This window comes from Gavialis gangeticus, unplaced genomic scaffold (assembly GCF_001723915.1).
Source record: "Gavialis gangeticus isolate Ggan-Ray unplaced genomic scaffold, GavGan_comp1, whole genome shotgun sequence".
In the NCBI taxonomy this organism is placed as follows: domain Eukaryota; kingdom Metazoa; phylum Chordata; order Crocodylia; family Gavialidae; genus Gavialis; species Gavialis gangeticus.
This window is the reverse complement of record NW_017728973.1, coordinates 7344351-7364742: the sequence shown is the minus strand read 5'-3', so window position 1 is coordinate 7364742 and position 20392 is coordinate 7344351. Positions and strand designations below refer to the sequence as shown.

The following is a 20392-nucleotide window of genomic DNA, read 5'->3' as shown; positions in this document are numbered from 1 at the left end:
GAGGGAGGTATGGTGCCATTGGAGAAGACTTCTTGCCATAGGCACGTGTGATCTACTGGGGATAAGCGATGTGGGTTGCGGTATGTCAAGGCTCCCTGGTTCCTGAGAGCAGATCTGGATTCAACAGCCCACAAGATCATTTCATGATGGCACCAGAATTATCTTCTTGCTGTTGCAACCACACTGGGATCTGAAGAGGTTTTAAACATGCTCTAGAATCTAAGAACCCCCTGAGTTCAGGTGTTTGAGGTCTCTCCTTCCTAAAAATGTGTGACCGACGGACCCAGCTCTGCTGAATCGCTGGGAGAAGGGCAGGGATAGAGTGGGAAGGGGGTGGGTGCTTGGCCAAAATGCAAATCCTACTCCAACTTCATACTACACATGAAATGAGTTTGGCTGGTCTCAGCTCAGCGTCCACTTTGGGGGTTGCAGAAGCTACTGTGTCCGGAGTTGATGGGGCTAACTGCACATCTCCCCCATATCCCCAAAGAGCTCCCTGCATAAACAGACACTCCCACCCAGGCCTGGGCCAGGCTCAAGCAAGGTGAAAGGCAGTAATAAAGAGATTCCAGGTGCCTTAAAGCAAAACCTGCCCTGACAGGATGGGACTTGGCTGTTGATGTGGAGCTGTGTGGTCACATCACAGACTCTTGGGCAAGATCACCATCATCCCCAGCACTCCCAACCCCATCCCACCCTGGAACAGCTGGCCAAGGAAAGCAGGAATCCTAACTAGTCTTCAGCTTGCCCTGATAACCAGAGATGCTGCTCTAGAGATAAACTACCTGCTGTTGTCCCTGGATCCTCATGTATTCCATTCTCTGCTTTATGTGTTTGCTTTTGTCTGGGCTGCCCTGCTGACTCTGCTTCAGTCTGGAGGCCGGATTCACCATCTTCATGGCTGGAATGGAAACGCCGCCACTCTGTCGAGACACAGAGGAGTTGGGGTTGGAAACCAGCAAGCAAATAAATCAGACAAATGTGTCTGTACCTTTGTTGATGCTGCAGGTCCCAGGCATGGGAGGCAGCTGGTTAGGCTCACTTCTCATGAGAAGGGCTCAGCTGTTTGTCTGAATGGGATTCAGAGGGCTGGCATGAAGCCCGTGCCTGCCACTGAAGCCCATATAGGGTAAGCTCTGCAGAAGTGCTCAGCATGACATTTTTCAGTGGGAACAGAGCTAGGCCCATGCTAAGTGCATTTGAAAGTCCCACCCATAGCAGACCTAAGTGCTGCACATGCTATAGCGGGGTGATCGAGAGGGGCTGTTCCCCTGCCTCTGCCTTTAAGTCCCTAATAGAGCAGTGCAATGGACTTGATTGCACAACTGAAGGCACTGACAGGTGATCACATACCCTGGTGTCATTTACACTGGTTTTACACAGCCATGTAAATAACATTCAGAACAGGAAGGGCCAGACTCACGAGTACCCCCAAGGGTTGCTGAATGCAACAGGTAGCTGTTACTGTACCTTGCCACCAGGTGGCTGGAGAGCAGATAAATATCCTGGATGTCTTCAGCAAATGAGTGACTATTCCCCCATAGAGTTAGACAGATAACACCTTGCACCAATGTAACTTCACCTAGCAAAATTCTACCCTTGTTTCTCTCTTGGGTCATTCTCCAGCAGACTGAGCAAACTCATGCCACTCGAGATGTCTGCCTGCTACCTTTCTACACCAGTGTAATCTTAATGTTAACTTTAAATTACAGGGGTATAAACATCTTGTCTGTCTATGGTTTGATTCTCTGGGTCTTTCTGCCATTTGATTCAACTTGTGGTGTCCCCCAAGCCCGTGCACTTTGCTTTGCTGTTACCTCTCTGTTAATGTTCCCAGTGCTACAAAAGGTAATAAAGATGAGGTAACAGGCCTCGTTTTCCTACTGCACAGTTGTGCAGACACACTGTTCCCTGGGCTAAGACAAGGGGAAAGCCCAGCTAGAGTTACCAGCTCTCGTGAGCATGAGTCTTGAGCTGTTTGATACTTTGATCAGCATCCCAGCTTCTGGAGTCATAAGATCACAAGAGAACATCAGCTCCTCCCTTGCTCGCTCAAGGGCCTTACAGCTGAGGGCAGAAAAACTCAGGGGCATCCAACCCCAAGCCTCTGGGCTTGGGCCTGCAAGAAGGATGCCTGCCAAAGGATTTGGAAACATCTGAAGCCCCAGATGCGGGTGGAGGATGTTTGCTGGTAGTAGGGCCATTTACAGTTCTGGACTCTTGGATTTGGCATTAGTTTTGGCTAATTTGGCCTCAGACACAAATTAATTAATTTTTAAAAAATGGTTTTAAATAAAGGGAAGCTTTTGTCTTTTAGGATGGTGGAGGGGAAGAAAGGAAAGGCTTGAAACTGTAACCTCTGTGGGAGCCCAAGGGCTCATAAGCCAGAAGACAAAAAAACCAAATCCAAAACCATATAATTTAAAATAAATACATACATATATATTGGGGGGTTGTCCCCAATTCAGGATTTTTGAAGGCTCAAAGCCAGTAAGCCATGGCACAACCTTCCACATTTTGCAAACATCTCCAAATGCTATAATGTGTCCAAGGCAAAACACAGGGTTGAAATGTCCCTCAACTTTGGACTCTTTCAAAATTGAGATGCAGATGTTGTGGCAGGAGCCCACCTGTGATCAGTAATTCAGCACCATCAGCCATACGTACACCTTCTGCTAGAGCCCCAGCTATCTCCTGGGTTTGAGGACTTGCAAAAGTCATGTGAAACTTACCACTAACCATGTGATGCAAACATAAGGAAGGGCTAGGGGTAATCACTGAAAACAGCAGCAAAAGGAAAGCAGAGGGCATGCATCCCAGCTGGAGAACAGGATGCATACGAAAGAAAAAGGGAGACAGACAATTTCAGACAGAGGCAGATTTCAGAGAATTGGTGGTGGTGGAGGAAATAAAAGACATTTTTTTATTAGCTATATACAGGTTGACATACAAAGGCTGATAAGACCAACAGAAGGGAAAGAAGCTCCATCTGTAAGCAGAGGTCCATTAATTTTCGCGGATATTGTGGCTGCTACCAAGCAATGGGAAGTACCTGATAACAGCAAAGTATATCCCTCCACACTATTTCCCAGGCCGTGTGCAGCATTCCTGCTGTCCACAGACAGACTGACTTCTCAGTGCCTCCTTCAAGTTCTTCCCTCTTGCAACCTGTGCTCCTCCTTCCAAGTTCCATGCAGAGTGCTACAATCATTATAGAAAGTCACTAGCAGATGTGGGATCAACTACAGCGAGCAACAGAAATGGAGCTTTTTTTGGTTCTGGCTTTCAGAGCACTCTGCTGACATTTATGCCAGGGTTAAGCATCTCTCTCGGGCAGAAATCAATGGACAAACAAGATCTATTAAATAATAGTGCAGACAGTAAGGTGGTAAAAGAGGGCATGAGTCTAAAGGGCTGGGCTCTGATGAAAGGAGTTTATGCTGGGGAGGCAGTATGAAAAGCACTGAATAGGAGTGTGCATGTGTGTGTATGTGGCAGGCTATCTTATCGATACCCTTTTCTGAGTTGTTTTCCCTGCTGTATTCTTTCTCCTAGCCCGGTGGTGGATAGGTTACACTTGACACACACAGAATGCCAGATCTGGGCATGCAACTCTGCTTTACCACGTGTCCATTCCTGACCTGCTTAACTTTGCTCCATAGGCATTTGATTCAGGGGCAACCTGGGAGCTGAACCATTGTTTCCTGGAGACTAAATAGGACCCAGCAGAACAAAGGAATCCAACTGCCTGACTGAGCTACAACTTTCCTGGCAGTGTGCCGGTGGTGGATGCTGACCCTTCCGGTCGGTGTCCTGAGTAGGGACTGGTGTGAGCTGTTGTGACCCAGTCCAGCCCTCAACCACCACAGACCTTCGGATGAGGGAGTTTTTTTTCATTCTTGCTACTGATCAGTGATGAAGCCATCCCATTTGAGCTAAATGGCCTCCTGTTTCAGGCTCTGATTTTGTTGCTGTTTGTGAAGCACCCAGGCCCATTTAAACCCTGGTGCTATATCAGACACAAAAACCATGCACTTGATTTGCTTTTACGCAGCTCTGGTGGAGTAGCAGGGGCTCACAATAGGAGTAAATTACAGATCTACCCACTTTATACAGCCAGAAAAATGTAAAGGGGTCTGACTGTAAATGAGAAGCAGTCCCAGCATAATTAGTACAAGAGAAAAAAGGGTTCATTCACAAAGCTGATTGTTAAAAAAGGAAAAAGCTGACTTCTGACTGGCTGAGCATCCCCCCCCCCCACCTTTTATCAGCTATTCAGAAGGTTGAGTGGCTGCTGCATATTCCAGCAGAAACCAATCTGGATAGCTTCAGGGAGCTGGCATTGTGATTTAATTAGGAGAAACATCTGCTACTTAACGCTGACACTTAAACTGCAGTTAAGTCAGAAAAGTGCTTATGCAAAAAAAAAAAAAAAAGAGCCACCTTCTTCATTCAGCAAATTCAGCCCTTGACTCTGCTGAGAACTGTTACAGGCTTCCTGTGCTACATTAACACCGTGAGGGCCAGTACGTTTTTGGAAGAGAGATGTAGGTTCTTCTCTGCCTCATGCATTATGTGACATCAGTGTCTGGTTCTTTGTTACAAGTGAGGACGTGTAAGCCAGTAAGGACAAGACCTGAACCCTCTGGTTCCAGAGCTGAGTGGCAGGCATGAGCCCTTCTGCCTTTTTACTTATTAATAAAGCAGCTCTAACATGGACCCCAAGAACCCCTAGAGATGCAGTAACCGTGGAACCACACAATGCAGAGAAGTTTCCTTTAAACAAACTCCAATTTTGCCTCTGTAGCAAGGGCACCACCTTCTGATTTACCCAGATTACAGTCTGATCTACATCCAAGCTTGATCTGTTAGGACCTGTCTTCCTCCACAAAACCTGTGACCCAGCCTGTTGCTAAGGCCTGGAGATGAATGTCTCTGGTGCCTTCTGCTTCTTCCTCCTCACACCTGACTTCCTGCCTCAGGGTGGTTCTACAGCCGGTGGGACATCCAACTGCCTACCCACAGTGTAAAGATAGATCCAGCATCCAGAGAGCCCTTTGTAAAGCAGAGAGAGAGAGTCAGACCCAGAGGTGGTTAAGTTATTGAACACACTCCTCAAGGAGGAAATACTGCTCTAGGTCAGTGCCTGAAGCACTCATGAAATGCTACTCAGTCACCCTTGGGTAGAACCAGAAACTGGCTGCAATGGAGTTGGATTACTGACTGGGGTCTTACCCAGCACTAAAATAAAACTGAGGCATGGTGGGCCGGATCACAGAGGTGAGAAGGTGCTCATGAGGGAGATGCAGGCAAAAATGCCACGTGAGTCAGCTGGTTTGTAAAATGCATGGGCTCCAGTACAATGGTGGCTCCTGCCAGTCTGTTCACATGAGGGGGAAGGTGGAGAGAAGACTAGCTCCAGGTGAGGCTGAATTCACAGAAAGAGGAGAAGAGAGGGTGGAGGAAGAGAAGGCATCAGATGGAATCTGAAGGCAGAGCAAAGCAAGAGGAATAACAGAAAATAAACCTGAGGACCGTGGAGTGGGAGCTGCGGCTTGGGTAGCAGAGGTGGCTTAGTCCTGTTTGGAGATAATGCCTTGGGTGCATCCTCCTTGTCCCATCCGAAATCCAGAGGGGTGGGTTCCACCATCCTGTCACTCTGGTAATTTTGACTGACACCCCCGGGGTCTTTTGTTGTCCCCTTGCTGGAATCCCCAGAGCCCATTTGTCCCAGAAGCTCTTTAGAGAATATAAATTCAGCTGACGAGTGGCCACTGATTTCATTAATGGTCATCTCCAGTTCACGGATCGTTTCTTCAAGGCTGTCTAGTCTTCGGTACGTGCCTTCACAAATCTCGTTGCTGCGTAAGGTCATAGAGCAGACCAGTGGTGTTTCCTCCTTGGCCTTGTCTTCCAGGGCTAGGATGTATTCTCTCTCTGCTGGTTCCCCTCCTGTATCTGAGTCTGCTTTGGCCCCCTCTCCGTCAGTAGGTGGGTCTAGTATTCTTTGTCCCAACGTTATTCTATACTCAGTGGTTCTTGGGAGATTAGTGAGTTGATCCTTCAGAAGTAGTGCCTTGCATTGCTTAGTCATCTGATGCGTTGGACCTCTGCCATAAAAAGATCTTGGCTTCGGCACAGGATGCTTTGGGATTGGAAATCCCACAAGCTCTTCCCTTTGTGCCTCCTTGCAGAGCCTGCTAGGGTCTTTAGAGGGAGGTGGTGTCCTCCCTGAGTTTGGACTGGCTCCTCTGGCACTGGGTTCAGTGACATCACTGCAAAATCCCACATTTGCGTTTGATCCTTTGCTTTCATCACCAGCGGAAGGGAACTTTCTGCCTACAGCTTTAAGATCTTCTTCCTTGAGGATGAGAGGTTTGTTGTCCAAGCAGACAACCAACCTGTGGCCAGAAGTGTCTCTGCTGTCTTCCTCTCCAACTCCAGCATTCAAAGCCAAGCCCTCTCCTTCTCCCTCCTTCACCAATTGGCTAATAACTCCATCCACGGACAGACGCTGGGTTCTGGCATTTGTTATGAGGAAGCCTGTGGTCTCTCCTTGTGCTACATGGCAGTGCCCCTGAGATGAAACTCCTTCCTGCTGGAAGGGTAGTGCTTCAGTGTGTTTAGATGTCGGTGGAGCCTCAACCTGGAAGCCAGATAGCGCCTGCATGGAAGTATCATTTTCCTTTTCAGTCCAGATCTCAGCACTGCTTTGCAATAGCTCCAACCCTTCAGAGTTTCTTTTAATTTCTGTCCTGGTCTCTACAGATGAAATACTTGGAGATCCTCTCATTCCAATCTCTGTGATGTTGGACTGGTTATTGCATTGAAGGCTGGTTACCTCTTCAGCCTTCTCACATTCTCCTTCAGGTGATGGTGGCTCAGACACCCACTGGGTGAGGATAATCCGGGGGAGGGAGAAAGCAATGCTGGCTGCGGGCTGTGGAGAATCCAACTCCTGTGTGGAAAAGTCACAGGCAAATTAACAGCTGGTGGACAACTGGAGACCTTAACCAGGTAAATCAGCAAAGTGCTTTCTAGGCCAATAGTGTGCTTTCTAGAGGGCTTTCTTGTCCCACCAGCCATGGCCAGGTCTGCCAACCACAGCTACCCACATGGTTTGCAATCACAGACTAGCCTTGCATGTTGATCCTACTGTTATAGCCTGTGAGTAAAGGACTTCCCTAAGAATGTGTCTGACTCAGAACAGTTTGTGAGGGACCTGTTCATATTCCCACCTGGTTAACTGTAGTTTCAGAGGTTGGTCAAATGAAGCAATTATTCTGAGTTTAAAAGTGGGAGGGGCTTACTGCCTGTCAGCTGATCCACAGTAATCGTTTTGTCTGTCTGCTCTAGCCTGAGATAAATGGAATTTAAACAAGGTTAGTTTACCCTTGAATGAAACACCAGCTAAATTATGATGTTTTAGCTTTCACTTACTGCAGGATTGAGCAGATGCATGAAACAGGTACTGCAGTTGCGTTGATACTTGGCAAGCCCCCTCACTTTTTGCTCAGTTACAGTTGTTTCCCTTATCCATACTTCAATAACCAGTTAGGGGAGAGGCGTTGTGGTCTGATTTTCACAGGTATGTGGGTGCCTGGAGACGCAAATAGGAGCCTAGTACAATTTTCAACTTGCCTAAGCAGGTGGGAGAAGTCATCAAGACTTCAACCCCAAACTGGCTGGAATGCTTTTGTAAATTCCTCTTGCCATCTGCATTCATTTTTAGGCACTTTTAAATGCCACTGTTAATCTGGCCCTTAGGGCCTAATGCTGAGCCCCTTTCAATAGCATATGTCAGGAAGAACAAGAACTACACTAGTGCAAGAGAGAGGAGAATTAGGCTGTTTTGGGCTGCATGAGGCCTAGGAAGGGGTACTATGTAGTCAGATCAGTCACTGGATGGTCTGAAATAAGATGCAGTGGGGCACTGGTTCTTGCAACCCATGGGATGTAGCAATAAAGCCCCAATGAAGAGGGACTCTCCAGAGATGGGGCTGATAAGATGATTGTTTCCCTCCTCTTGGATGCTATGAAATTACTACTGCAAAGCAGAGGCATGGGGGACTGGGAGTGCACCTGGGTTGCACCCAAGACAGAAGCCATTATGCAGAAGGCACAGTGGGGGTGACCTCTAGACACGAGACTTCCCTCATTTGCATTGTGGGGATTGTAAAAGTGGCCTAGTTAGAACAGCCCAGAGTGCTTACCTGGCTAGGTGGGGCGCAGCATCCTGGGGGACTCAGTGTGCTGGAGTTCAGCCCAGCATCGCACCGGCTGGCTCCTGCAGCCTAGTGGCAGAACAGGGCAACAAGATGGTTATCCTGCACTTCCCGACAGCCCCAGCTGGGACTGCCTGGCTTCCTGGGCCTCGGGGCCTAGGTGGGTGGGTTGCAGGGAGCAGCCCCACCTGGGTGAGTTGTCCCGGTAGAGCGTGTCTCATTCTCTCTCCCCCCTGGGATTGCAGGCACCATCAGAGGCAGATGGGGGAAGAAGAGAAAAATGATAGAACTGGGCGCTGACATCCAGGGCTAGCACTAGGCCTGACTCAAGCCTCTGGATCCAACCTTTGACACAGGGAGTGGAGGACATTTCTGCTTCCCCTGTGGGGCAGGGTGGGTCCACCCAGCAGGTGGAGACTCAGGACCCCCACACCAAGCATAGACTCGATGAGCTGTGTGTTGCGGGGATGGGCATGGTCTACCGCCTCCACCAGCAACGAAACCCACGCAGTAGGGGAGCATCCCAGAGAGGTAGCGCAGAGGCAGGAGACACTAGGAGAAGGACTGAAATGGAGAAGAAGAGATCAACGCAGCCAGAGATACTGGGGTGGAAGCAGAGTGGAGGACATGGTGCCAGTCAGTGTGACATCTCAGCCTGGTCTAGCAGAGCCCCACACCCACCAGGCTCCCTGCTTGTTGACGACTCCAGTCAAAATGGTGCGTAGTTGCAGGAAGTGCCTTGGCAATGTCTGCACAGCCAGCACCCCACTTGCCAACCCCTCTGGGCAAGGGAAAAGGGGAAAGGCATGTTGCTTTGATCTACCCCTTATCTGGATGGGAGAAGCAAAGGATGGGACTCTTTGATTTTGGGAAGGAAGGAGGGAGCCCACAGGCTCAGCCAACCTGGCTTGTCACTTCTTGAGGTCTGGGCACCAACTGGGGGTAGGTAAGTGCCAGGACTGACCCCCTTGGATTGGAATTCAGCTGGCACCTAGGGCTGTCTCTTCCATGGCTCCAATGCCTGGTTTGATTTCAAGGAGAGCTACTCTGTGTGGCAATAGCAACAATGGGGTCAGCGGGAACTGAGCCACAAGCAGCCAAGGAGGGGCCTCACCCCCACACCAGCTGGGTACCTGTCTTGCTTGCACTCCCTCCATCTCTGTACCCAAGCTTTTCCCTCACCCCCCCTCTGCCACAGGCTCCCAGGTGCCTGTCTCTTCTTCTACCCTGACAGAGCCAGGTTTCTTTCCCTAGCCCATCTCTTTACCACCTGAGCCCGCTGTGTCATGCCCTCCCTGGCAGGCTCTCAGCTGGCTCCCTACTTCCCAGTCTCCTCTTCCCCCTGCCCAGTCCCTGCTATGCACTCAGGCCATCTTCATTCCACAAGCTACAGGTCCTTGGAAGGCAGGTGGGCAGGGGTAGGGGGCTGCATTGAGGCCAGGCCTGCCTCATCCTTCTGCCCACTTGGCAGTGTGGTCCTGCGAACATGTAAGACTGTCCTACCCCTTGGTGCCTCCCACCACCCAACCCTCCACCCATCCCCACTCAATCATGCACTAGGAGCGTGCATGACCTGGATGCAGCATGCATCGCAATCCCAAGCCCTCCCCATGGCAGAGATGGGTGAGTGAGGCATCCTGTGTTCATTGGTAAGACCAGTGCAGCCCCACAGCCTGCCCTGCCAAGCTCTGGCTGCTTCCCAGCAGCACCAGCACCCATTATGTAACCCCCTACCTCCTGCCCACACTTCCCCCAGCCAGTTGGTTGCAGAGATAGACCCCTAGAAAAGCCCCTGGGGATGAGGGTGGTTAGTGCTCAGCTCTGTGCCGTGTCAGTACTGTACACACCTGTGTCAGTGAGTGATGTGGACATGGTGAGGAGCCATTAGTTTGTTAATTTAGAGAAGACGCGCGGGAGAGTTAAAAGGGGGGGAGACAGGAGAGAAGGCCAGTTAGAGGTGCCAGTGCCAGTCAGCCAGGTGGAGGAGGGAGGTGCAATCAGGCACAAGCTGTTACCTTCCATCCTTCGCCTGCAACAGTGGCCCCATTGGGCCACAAATCCGCGGTACCAGTAGAGACGGCAGCCGCGAGCTGATCGCAGCGGAACTTGGGAATGAATGGGGAGGCAGAGCTTCTCTGAAACACCTGGGGAGTCAAACACGGTGGGACGGGGACAGAGAAAACACAGTGAGGCCTCTGGAGAAAAGCACCTGCCCTGGTCCTGCCCTCGCCCAGCTAAGCAGAGAGGCATGGGGCTGAAGTGCTGATGCCAGCCTGTCAGCGGCAGGCAGAGCAATGGGTGTTTTCAGTGGCGCGCTGGTGAGGTGCGTGTGTTAAAGGAACAGTTCAGAATCCAGCTGTGGGACTGAGTCTCTCTCTGCTCCCCTGAGGTGACCCACCCCCACCACACATACACACAAGTGTTCACTGCACGTACATACACACACACCAAGCCTCACAGCTCTTCCCCAGGGAATGGGGGATCGTACAAGGGAAGCTGCCTGCCCCCTAGACACCAGCAGGGTTTGCAAAGTACTAAGCATGGCACAGGGTCCCCACAGCTCTAATTGCAAGATGGGGCACTTTTTTGCTACCAAGGTTGTGACCTGACCAATATACCACACTCAAATCGCCAGCAGGTTGGCCTCACAAGCTTTTTGTAGATAGGGCTGGATTGGGGCCACTGGCATAACCCAAACTCAGTGCTCTGTGTGGCTCACATGATGTACCAAGAGGCATAATCTCTCAGTTAATTACCCACGAAGGAGTTCAAAGGAGCTCAAAGAGAATCGTAAACAACTAGCAGCGACCAGCAGAATGGGCACAAGCCCCACAGCCCTCAACACCATCCACTAGACACAGGACAGGAACAGGCTTCTGGGCGATTTTGGGTCCCACCATGACGGCCTCAGAATAGAGTTTCTTAGTGTCCCTTGGTGCTCAGGGTCCTCATCCTAGCTTGGGACAGAGGGAACCCCAAAATCTCAACCTGGGCCTTGAAGGGGCTTAGAAGATAATTCTCAAGGCTGGTCTGAAGTGCTGTGGGGCTGGAGTCACTGCTAGAGCCAAGTGCCCAAACTATCTAGCCTGCTGGTCCCTGGGAGAGCATAATGAGACAATGCCAGCTCTATTCATTGTCCCCTTCCACAAAGTGGAGCTGGAGTGAGGAGCACAGATGATACATGAGACCCCTCTAAATAAGCTTGGCTGTAGAGAGAAGAGAAAGCACTTCCTGAGTCTCCCTGGAGGAGGAAGCCTTTCCTTGCATGCATCCAGGGAAAGAGGCCTGAGCCTGACCTCACTGAGGCAGAGCAGAACCATCCCCTGGGCACTTCAGGGAATGTGAGTGGTCCTGGACTAGGTTCCTAGTGTACCCCCCTGAGCCCTGGCCTGACCATCCCCCTTGGCTGCCCCTCACCCCTGCACCCACCTCTAGCTCAGCAATGATCCGGTCCTCATCGTCGTCATCCTTGATGGCGGAGGCGATGATGGGTGGGGTGGATGCAGGCCTGGCCACCTCTGACACCGTCCGCCTCAGCTTCACCTGGGGCTTCTGGGTCTCCAGCTCCTCTGATTCTGCCTTCTGCAAGTGCAACAGCAGGAGACGTGATGGGTCTGGCAGGGCTCTAGGGCCCCTGGGGTCTCTGAGCCCCATACCCAGCCCCACCCCAGGGTACCCGTTCCATACCTTCATGAAGCTGGACTCTTTCTTGCTTGTGATGATGACCTCACCACTGCGGGTGGTGGTGAGCCCATGGGATGAAGGAAAGCTCCGACGAGGTGGGGGAGGTGGGGGGGATTTTGAGGGCTTCTCAGTCCGGTATCTGGGGACTGTCAGCTCATCTAGAGAAACAACAGGACTGTCAGGAGACCAGGCCTTTCCCTTTTCTGTGGAGGCTCTCCTAGGACTCATAATTCAGCTCAAACCCAGCACTGGCATTTACCATGATTGTGCCAGTGCCCTGGATGCAAGGAAAGCCTGGGCACAAGCCAGTGCCTTATGGGCATCATGTCTTGGGTTAGGGCGGTGCTGTCTGCATGGTTACAGGCTGCACCAGAGTGAGTCTCAGGCTCCCTGAGCCATACACCATGCAGTTGCCCTTCCCTCTGACTGCATTGCTTGGGTGCCAACACACTGCAATATGCACCTGCATGCTTTCCCACTGTATCGCACACCTGCAGGGCCACCCTCTTCTGGCTGCTATGGCCTGCTCTGGCCCCTGGGGTGGGGGTAAGCAGCAAAAGCTGAATGGGAGATGGGGAAAGTGGCAGCTGGCAGGAGCCTAGGGTCACAATTTAACCCCTCACAGGCTGCATAAAGCATGTGGGCCACCAGTTAAATAGCCCTGGATTAGGGAAAGGATAAGTGCAATGAGATGAGCCAGTATCCTGGAGCATGCTCCCATTGCTTGCAGCTCTGACTGCCCATGTAGGTGACAACCTGGCTTGTGACACCCCAGGGCATGGTTGGCCACACATGTGGATCAGTGTTGCCTGACTGACAAGCATACTGCTTGGCAGGGACCTTGTGCTGAGACAGCAGGCACCTCTGTCAGGCAGGGATAACGCAACCCTGTAAGATACTCAGCACCCCTGACAGTCATGGAGGGAGCCAAGGACCTTGTTGGAAGTGCAGGATGGGTTCTTGAGGGCACTAGCAGCCTCTTGAGTAATACAGTTCAACCCGTGGTACAGGGAAGAGGTGCAGCATAAGGAACCTCCTGACAAGGTATGGAGAAGAAGTGAAGTTTTCCTACCCTGGACAAAGACCCTGCTCCCAGGACCCTTCATAAATGGAGCAAGAAAACCCCCTAAGATGCATTCTAGTTTCCTGAGGCCAATCCATTCAGTGTAAGGGGCTGTGAGCAGTGACTAGGCTTACACATTTTGCCTGCAGGAAGCAAACTTGCCTACCAGGTGGCAGTACAGAGGTAAGAGTAAGCTTCACCTATAAGGACGGTAAGGGGGAGAGCAAGGCTGCAGATCTGCTAATGCCAGAATGCCAGCACTCATCATGGCCATTGGCCCTGTAGAGACTGGCAGCCCACCCTTCCTCTAGCAGAATCACCAGACCGCCATGCCTCTTCTAGCGCAAGAATCCTGCTTCTGAGCCCCTTATCAGATCTCAGTCTATCCCACTTGACTATAATTCCCTCCCACCACTGGAAAGAAAATGCAAAAGGCCTAACTTCCACCACTACCACAAAGTCCCCTCCCAGACCTAGGAACTCAAGCTAGGCGTCCTGGCTGTGGGGTAGCAAACAGACTGAAGAGTGCATGGCCTCCACCTAAGGGGGGATGGCCAGGGGGCAGAAATGGAGGACATTCCTGCCTCGTGCCCCTGCTGGTTGGACTCCCTTGCTGCTCCCTCATCCCACCCCTTCCCCATGCCCCTCGCCACCCCCTACCTGATCCCCTGCGGCCATTGGGGTCGACTTTGCCACCTGTGGTCTTCTGGGCATGCTGCGGCTTGGATGCCTTGTGCTCGGGGGTAGAGGCGGTGCTGCCGGAGCCCTGCTTGTGCTTGGCCGCGAAGTCCAGGTCAGGGATGGCTTTCATGAGCTCAGCCTGTGTCTCCTCCAGGAGACGGTTAATGTCCTTGGCACTGTACTGGGTCAGCGCTGCCCTCTTCTCCTCCCAGTCCCGCTCTGCAGCCTGCAGGCAGAGAGTAGAGCTGGCTGCAGCCTGAGCAGGGTCCCATTGGCAGCAGAAGCCATCTCCAGCCCTGCTGCAGCCCTCCATGGTCTGACCTCAGCTCCAAAGGCCTGCCCCATGGGACGGTCTGGGAAGGGCTGAGGGTGTGAGGCTTGAGCGTAGACTGGCACTGTCTGGGCTGCCCAAGGAGCTCTCTGCCAGGCTGGAGACAGCCCTGCTGTGTGTGACTTACAAGAACTAACAGAGCAGTTTGCAATGAATGAGACTGCAGGTGCCTCAGACCTCCTGACCCAGGAAAATCCTTCTGTGCAGAGGTGGGGAACTTCTCTGGGGAAACCAAGGCATGGAAGGATGATGATGACTTCCTAGTGTAACTGGAGGTTAGGATGGAAACCAAGGCTTCTGCCTCTTTGTCCACTTTGCTCTGATCCCCTTCCCCTCCCAGGGCTGCGTATGGAACCCAGGAGTCCTGCTCACTAGCCTGCTGTGCCCTCTCCAAAGCTTGTCTTGGAACCCGACGTCCTAATTCCCCAGTTTCCAAACGCTTGAACCTCTAAGCCAGACTCCCCTCCCACAGACAGACTCTGTGATTAAAGCTCAGTCCAGTGCTATCCAACCTCTCTGGTCCTGGGGCCAAACATTTCATTGTGAAAGGGCCTAGGGGCTACAAGCAGTATTCAGGGACAAGCCTTCTCCACTTTGCTATCCCTGTGTGGTTGGACCCACCCAACATACATTTGAAGCAGCCCCAGGCTGCTTTGGGCACCTGGTGGGGGAGCTCTCCTAAGCCCAGGCAGATAGCAGGGCCCTGATCCTGCTGCTCCTGGAGTTCCTGCAGCTAAGCAGGGTAGAGGGTAATCAAGCAGACAGGTTCTCTCCTCTTTGCCCCTGCAATACAGCAGGCAACTACCAGGAGAGCTGAAAAGCTGACAGCTGCTCCTCTTGAGGCTCCACAGGGAGCAGGCAGGCAGCCTCCCCTATGGGCTCATCCCCATAGTGATGGGGCTTATTCAAACACTGCAGTGATCAAAGTGAGGGCTGTATACTTCTCTGTCTGTAGCAGCCAGGGCCCCCAGGTATGGACAGCTCAGAGCTAAACCCTTTGTTAAGCCTCCCCACTCATGTGTATGGCATAGCAGGCAATGCAGTGGGAGCACCGGGCTCTCACCTCTACAGACACAGCTTTGTCTGCGCTCTTCTTGCTGGGGGTCTCAGGGCCTGTCTGGGTCTTGGCAGGCACCATCTCTGGAACTTGGGAGGGGTTATTGCTCTTGCAGGGGGGCTGGGGTGGCATGGCGCTCTGTCCAAAGCCAGGCATGCCCAGTCCATCAACAGAGGCAGTCAGGTCATGGAAATTCACTGGGGGACTGATGGGCATCTCCAGATCCAAGCCCTTGGTGAAATCAGTCTCTGGTGGCATCTTCTTTGGGGATTGGCTGAGGTTGTTGGGAGAAGTCCACAGTCCCTCATCCACTTGTCTGCCAAGGGAACAGAGATATCAAAGGTTACTGTGTGGGGCTGGCACCAGGGTGGGTGAGTGGATATAGGGGACAGTGGAACAGATTATATAACCTGTTGTTTTAATCATTTTTAAAAGAAAAGAAAGCAGCCTGAGGATGATGCTTGGAATATTCCCTCCACACAGGCTAAAGCTGGCAATCCTGGTTGATGGGGGGGCAGTTTGCATCTTTCTTTGCCTTAGTTTCTTGATCATCCCCAGTCAAAAATAAGGGGTTTATCATGGGAACTGCTGGGCAACCTTATTAAGTGAAGCTACCAGTGCTGCATACAGAGGCAGATACAGAACGGGGTGCACTGGTGCATTTGCACTCCCCCACTTTGATTCCTGTTGATTAAAACCAACTGCCTAGTAGTAGCATCAGGATTTCTAGTCAGGCAGTGCTAAGGGAGTGAATTGACTTAATGGCTCATTGTAATCTACCTAATCCCTTCTACACACCTCATTCCACAGATGTTAACAACCCACTTTTCTTTTTAATGGTCTTGAAGTTCCATCAACTGAGCTATCCTTTCTTTTGCAATTCTGCTGCCTCTTAGCTGCTCCTGGTTATGAAGCTCCTATTTCACAGCCCTGCAGATTGTTTTTAACTCATTTCAATGAAGTTATATTTGTTTTTGCTTCAATCTTAAACTGAATAATACAGTCCCCTAGTGTTATTAGTAAAACTTCTACTTTATTTTTAACTGAAGAAAAATACACAGATGATCTGCCTTACTGGGCAACACAGATGTCACCTGTTGTCCCACAGAGTTGGGTCCCTGCTGCTCTTGGGGCTTCTGGGGCCCAATCCTGTAGGGCAACTTCAAATGGGGAACTGACTCAATGTGTGGCAGTGTAACACACATGCCTAGAGAATCCTCTGCTGGGGGATTTCCAGAGCTTGCCTCTGCAAATGGTTGGGGGACCTGAAACTACCCCTGCAGGTGAATTCCTATGACAAGATCAGACCTCTAAAGCCCTGAGAGTGCCTGCCTGGGATGGCTGGAGAGCATGGGCAGCTCCAGACTGCTTGCACTCTTCTGCCATAAAGCAAGAAGAAGCCCAATGCAAAAAGCAGAACACGTTTATACAATCTTTTGTCGTGGTCACAAAGTTGGGTATCTGTGGCATGACAAAGGGTATGGATCTCTGCTGGCTTTTGCTCTGTGCTGCCATAAATGTTTTTATGGAGACACAAAGATGACTTATGTTTTCAGCCTATGGAAATAGGCTTGCCAGACAGTCAAGCGTTCAGGTTGATTGTTCAGGCTGATTGATAAGAGTGATACCAAAGAGTCTAGAACGTACCTGATAATGACCAGGAGGTCTGGGGATTAGGGAAATTTGGCAAGAGATGTTAATGTTTGTTATGTAAATGTATGATGTAAACAGAATTGCCTGATCCATGGAGGACTGGAAATCTTCAGCAATTTCACTAGGCCTAGGAGACACTATTCCCGAGTTGTGCTTCTGTCTTACCACAAGCATCCAAGGCTAACACCTTGTAACCCTTTAGACAGGTGTGTTAGTGAGTTGGTAACAGACCTAGCTGAGCCTTTGCCACTGAACCAGCCTTTGTTGTTATTCTTTGTATAACACTGAGGTCTCCAAGAGAACACATGATGACTGCAGCAGCACCAGCAGCACCAGCACAGACAGCCCCTCTGATACAGCCCTCATACACAAAGAATTATACTGACCAAGACAGAACACAGAGGAACAACAGGTTATATACAACACCAGGCACCGGGGGCCCTCAAGGCGGGGAGCACAACGTAACAGTGGTTTGGCTCTGACTGGGGTGACACTGGGGGTCTCAGCCCACCAGCTGACTCATGGTTGGTAGGCACTGTGCCACAGGAAGGCATTAAGGAGGGACATGAAAGGAGGAAGGTAGAACAGTTTTATGGATGGCTATAGGGTCTCCTTTCAGGCATCAGAGTAGTTTTCTGCATAAGATGATCACGAACAGCCTTGCTGGCAGAGGGGGATCAGGACCCAGCCTGCTCAGGGAGAGGAGGCCAGGAGCAGGGGCTCTGACCTGCCCCTGGGAGGGAAAGGCAGATGGATCAGGTGGCAGGGCATGATAATGGGGAAAGGTGGGGATATTGCCCTGCAGGCCTGCATTGGGAGGGGCTCACCTGCGGATCTGGGCCAGGGTATCTGTCACGGTCTTGCAGCGTTTCAGCAGTCCATCCAGGCGGTTGGGCTCTTCCTTGAGGAATTTCACAGCTTCCACCTCCACTCGCAGCACCACACGCATCTTGCTTTGCAGGCTGGGGAACTGAGCTGTGGGAAGGGGTGTGGGTTGAAACAAGCAGGATTAAGGCAAGGCCAGGGCAGCAGTGGGGCCAGGAAGGGAGTATCCAGACTGAGCCCCTACTAAATCCTGGGGAAAAAGAGAAGCTCCTGTCTCCCCAGCCTTGTAGGCCAGTCCTGCCTGGCACTGCTGGCAGAGCATAGGGGAAGCTCTCCTGCCCTTCCTAAGAGACAGTCCCTTTGTGACTGCAGACAAAGCAGCTCACAAACAGCACGGTGCTTGCTGCATCACTGGTCCATGGGTGTCCACAGCCAGTGTCCACACTGCCCCACCATGCTGGCACAACAGTCTTCCCCTTGCTCCTTCAACTGGCGCGCACAGCCTGCCACAGCCTCTCCAGCCCCTCACACACTCAGACTTGACCTCACCTACACAGCATGCATGCAGCACCTTGTTCCCACCCTGCCCAGCAGCAGTGTCCCCTGGGATGAGCTCTTTGGCTCCAGGGGTGTTAGTGCCGGTCCTTTAGTTTTGCAGAAAAAAGGCTCCCTCCCTGCCTCCTTGCCTAAACCTGCTCCCTGTCTCTCCCCACCTCTGGTGGCCCCTCCCCTTTCATCCTTCCCCTCCCACAGCCTGGCATATAAGGGCCCTTGGCCTGGCCCTCACAAGACCGTACCATCATTTGGGGTTCAAACTTGTTACCTGGGAAACTGCCCTAAACCAAGGATGTGCAGTGAGTTATTGGGGGCTCCTGGCTCTAAGCCCTTTGCTTCTCCTACTGCCCCCCATCAGACTGGCAGCTGTGTCTGCTGGGCAGGGGTGGCTCTCCCTGAGTCATCTAGACCAGTGTTTCTCAACCCGTGGGTCGCAGCCCAAAAGAAGGTCGCAAGAATATGTGAAAGGGTCACAAAAATGGATCAACAAACTTTAAAAATGAGAAAAACGTGGGAAACCGTGGCTTTTCCCTTGCAGGCTGTCAGAGTTCCTGCCTGCCAGAGACTCTGTGCCTTCTATGCCCCCCCACCGCCCTACACACTGGGGCATTGGGACCTGGGGTGGGGGACAGTTGGTCAGAGCTGGCCACTGATGTTTACAAGTGGGTGCTGGTACAATAAAGGTTGCTCTAGACTTTAGAGGCCACAGGGATGCTCAGATGCTCCCATGCCCTGGGGGAGTCCCCACACTTCCACTCTGCCTGCCTTGTCCTGCCTTCACTTCTCCACAGCTCTTGCTGCATCATCACTTCCCGACTGGCCTGGCTCTGGGAAGTAGGCCCTCTGCCACTTCCAGTTGAGGCACAGGGCATCTGCTGGCTGGACGGGGGGAGGTGTTTAGCTCAGCAATGGGAGATTGCAGGGAACAGCAAAATAAAATATACAGTGTAAGGGAGGAGGTGCCTCCAGGCACAGCCCCATGGGGGAGGAGGAAGCTGAGGCTATGAGCAACCTGCGAGCTGTCAAATTCACTTGGGCAGAGTCTCTCAAACTCAACCTGACAGCGAGCAGAGCAACCAAGGACACGGCTGTGCTTAGCATCATGTGGGAAAGCCACAAACCTATTGGCAGGATGCACATGCAACTGGACTGCAGGCAGATACACAGGCCACATGTAGCCTGGACACATGAAAGAATGAGCAGAGAACAAAGAGGACAGAGATGCAACTGGACCTAGAGACAGCAAGAAGGACTACAACAGGATCAGCAGCAGCAGAAGTGACAGAGACAACAACAGCGACAAGGACAGTGAACAAACTGAAAATGTAAACCACAGATTGGGGTTTGGACTAAAGGACTGTGATTTGAGTAGGTGAGGGTGGAGAGTGGGTGCACAGAGGTCCAGGGAAGTGGGTGCGTTTATTGTAACGGGAAGCATGGGTTTCTTAATGTGTTTTTAGGATGTGTGATGGAAAGCTTATGACAGAGGATGTATATATATAACTCTCTCTCTCTATATAGAAATATATTTTAATTAAAAAAAAAGGTGTGTGAGCAATGTGTAACGTGGATACATGCAGCCACATGAGGAACATGCAATCAGAACCCATGCAAGCAACACACACCACAAATACATGCAAACATGTTGGAAACATAGAACCCAAATATATGCAAACACAGGCAAACATACAAAAAATGTACGACCAGACTACATGCAAATGCACACAACACTCATGCAACCTGTAACCCAATACGTGCAAACATGTTGGAAATGTGACCTAAATGACATGAACGCACATGCAAACATGCTGGACATCAAACTCAAAAATATGAAAACACACAGGAAACATACCAAAATACATGCAAACACACACAAATACACAGACAATACGCAAACCATATCCATGCAAACATGCTGGGAACATTCAACACATACAAGCAGCTACACACAGTCATGTTTGAAACATGTAAACTGAATACACACAAACCTACATGCACCATGCAACCCCAACTACAGGAACACACAGTCAATAAAACCCAAACACACGCAAGCATGCAACCAGAATCCATACAAACACATGAGAACATGCAGGCAACATGCCTTCCAAACATGCAGACACCACATGACCCTGACCACATGCAAACAGGAAGGAAACATACAACCTGAATACCTGCAAATGCAGGCCACACACAGCACACACACTCCTGCAGTGCTCAGAACATAAACTAATGCCTCACTGCACTTGAGAGCAAATCTTGCTCCCTTTGCACATGTCCTAGGGAGCAGTGCACATGAGTGTGTTCGCAGAGTGTGTAAA

The 20392-nt window shown here is 51.2% G+C and overlaps 1 protein-coding gene across 1 annotated transcript in view; it reads right to left on the bottom strand.

The window, feature by feature from the left end:
• SRCIN1 (SRC kinase signaling inhibitor 1) overlaps positions 1 to 20392 on the bottom strand; it is a 178120-nt gene that overhangs the window by 6869 nt on the left and 150859 nt on the right. The window contains exons 13-18 of the mRNA XM_019507731.1: positions 17522 to 17669; positions 15048 to 15357; positions 13633 to 13879; positions 11913 to 12067; positions 11655 to 11807; positions 786 to 923 (exon numbers count right to left, since the gene is read on the bottom strand). Of these exons, the coding sequence (XP_019363276.1) occupies positions 786 to 923; positions 11655 to 11807; positions 11913 to 12067; positions 13633 to 13879; positions 15048 to 15357; positions 17522 to 17669 (1151 nt within the window). The remainder of the gene's footprint in view (positions 1 to 785; positions 924 to 11654; positions 11808 to 11912; positions 12068 to 13632; positions 13880 to 15047; positions 15358 to 17521; positions 17670 to 20392) is intronic.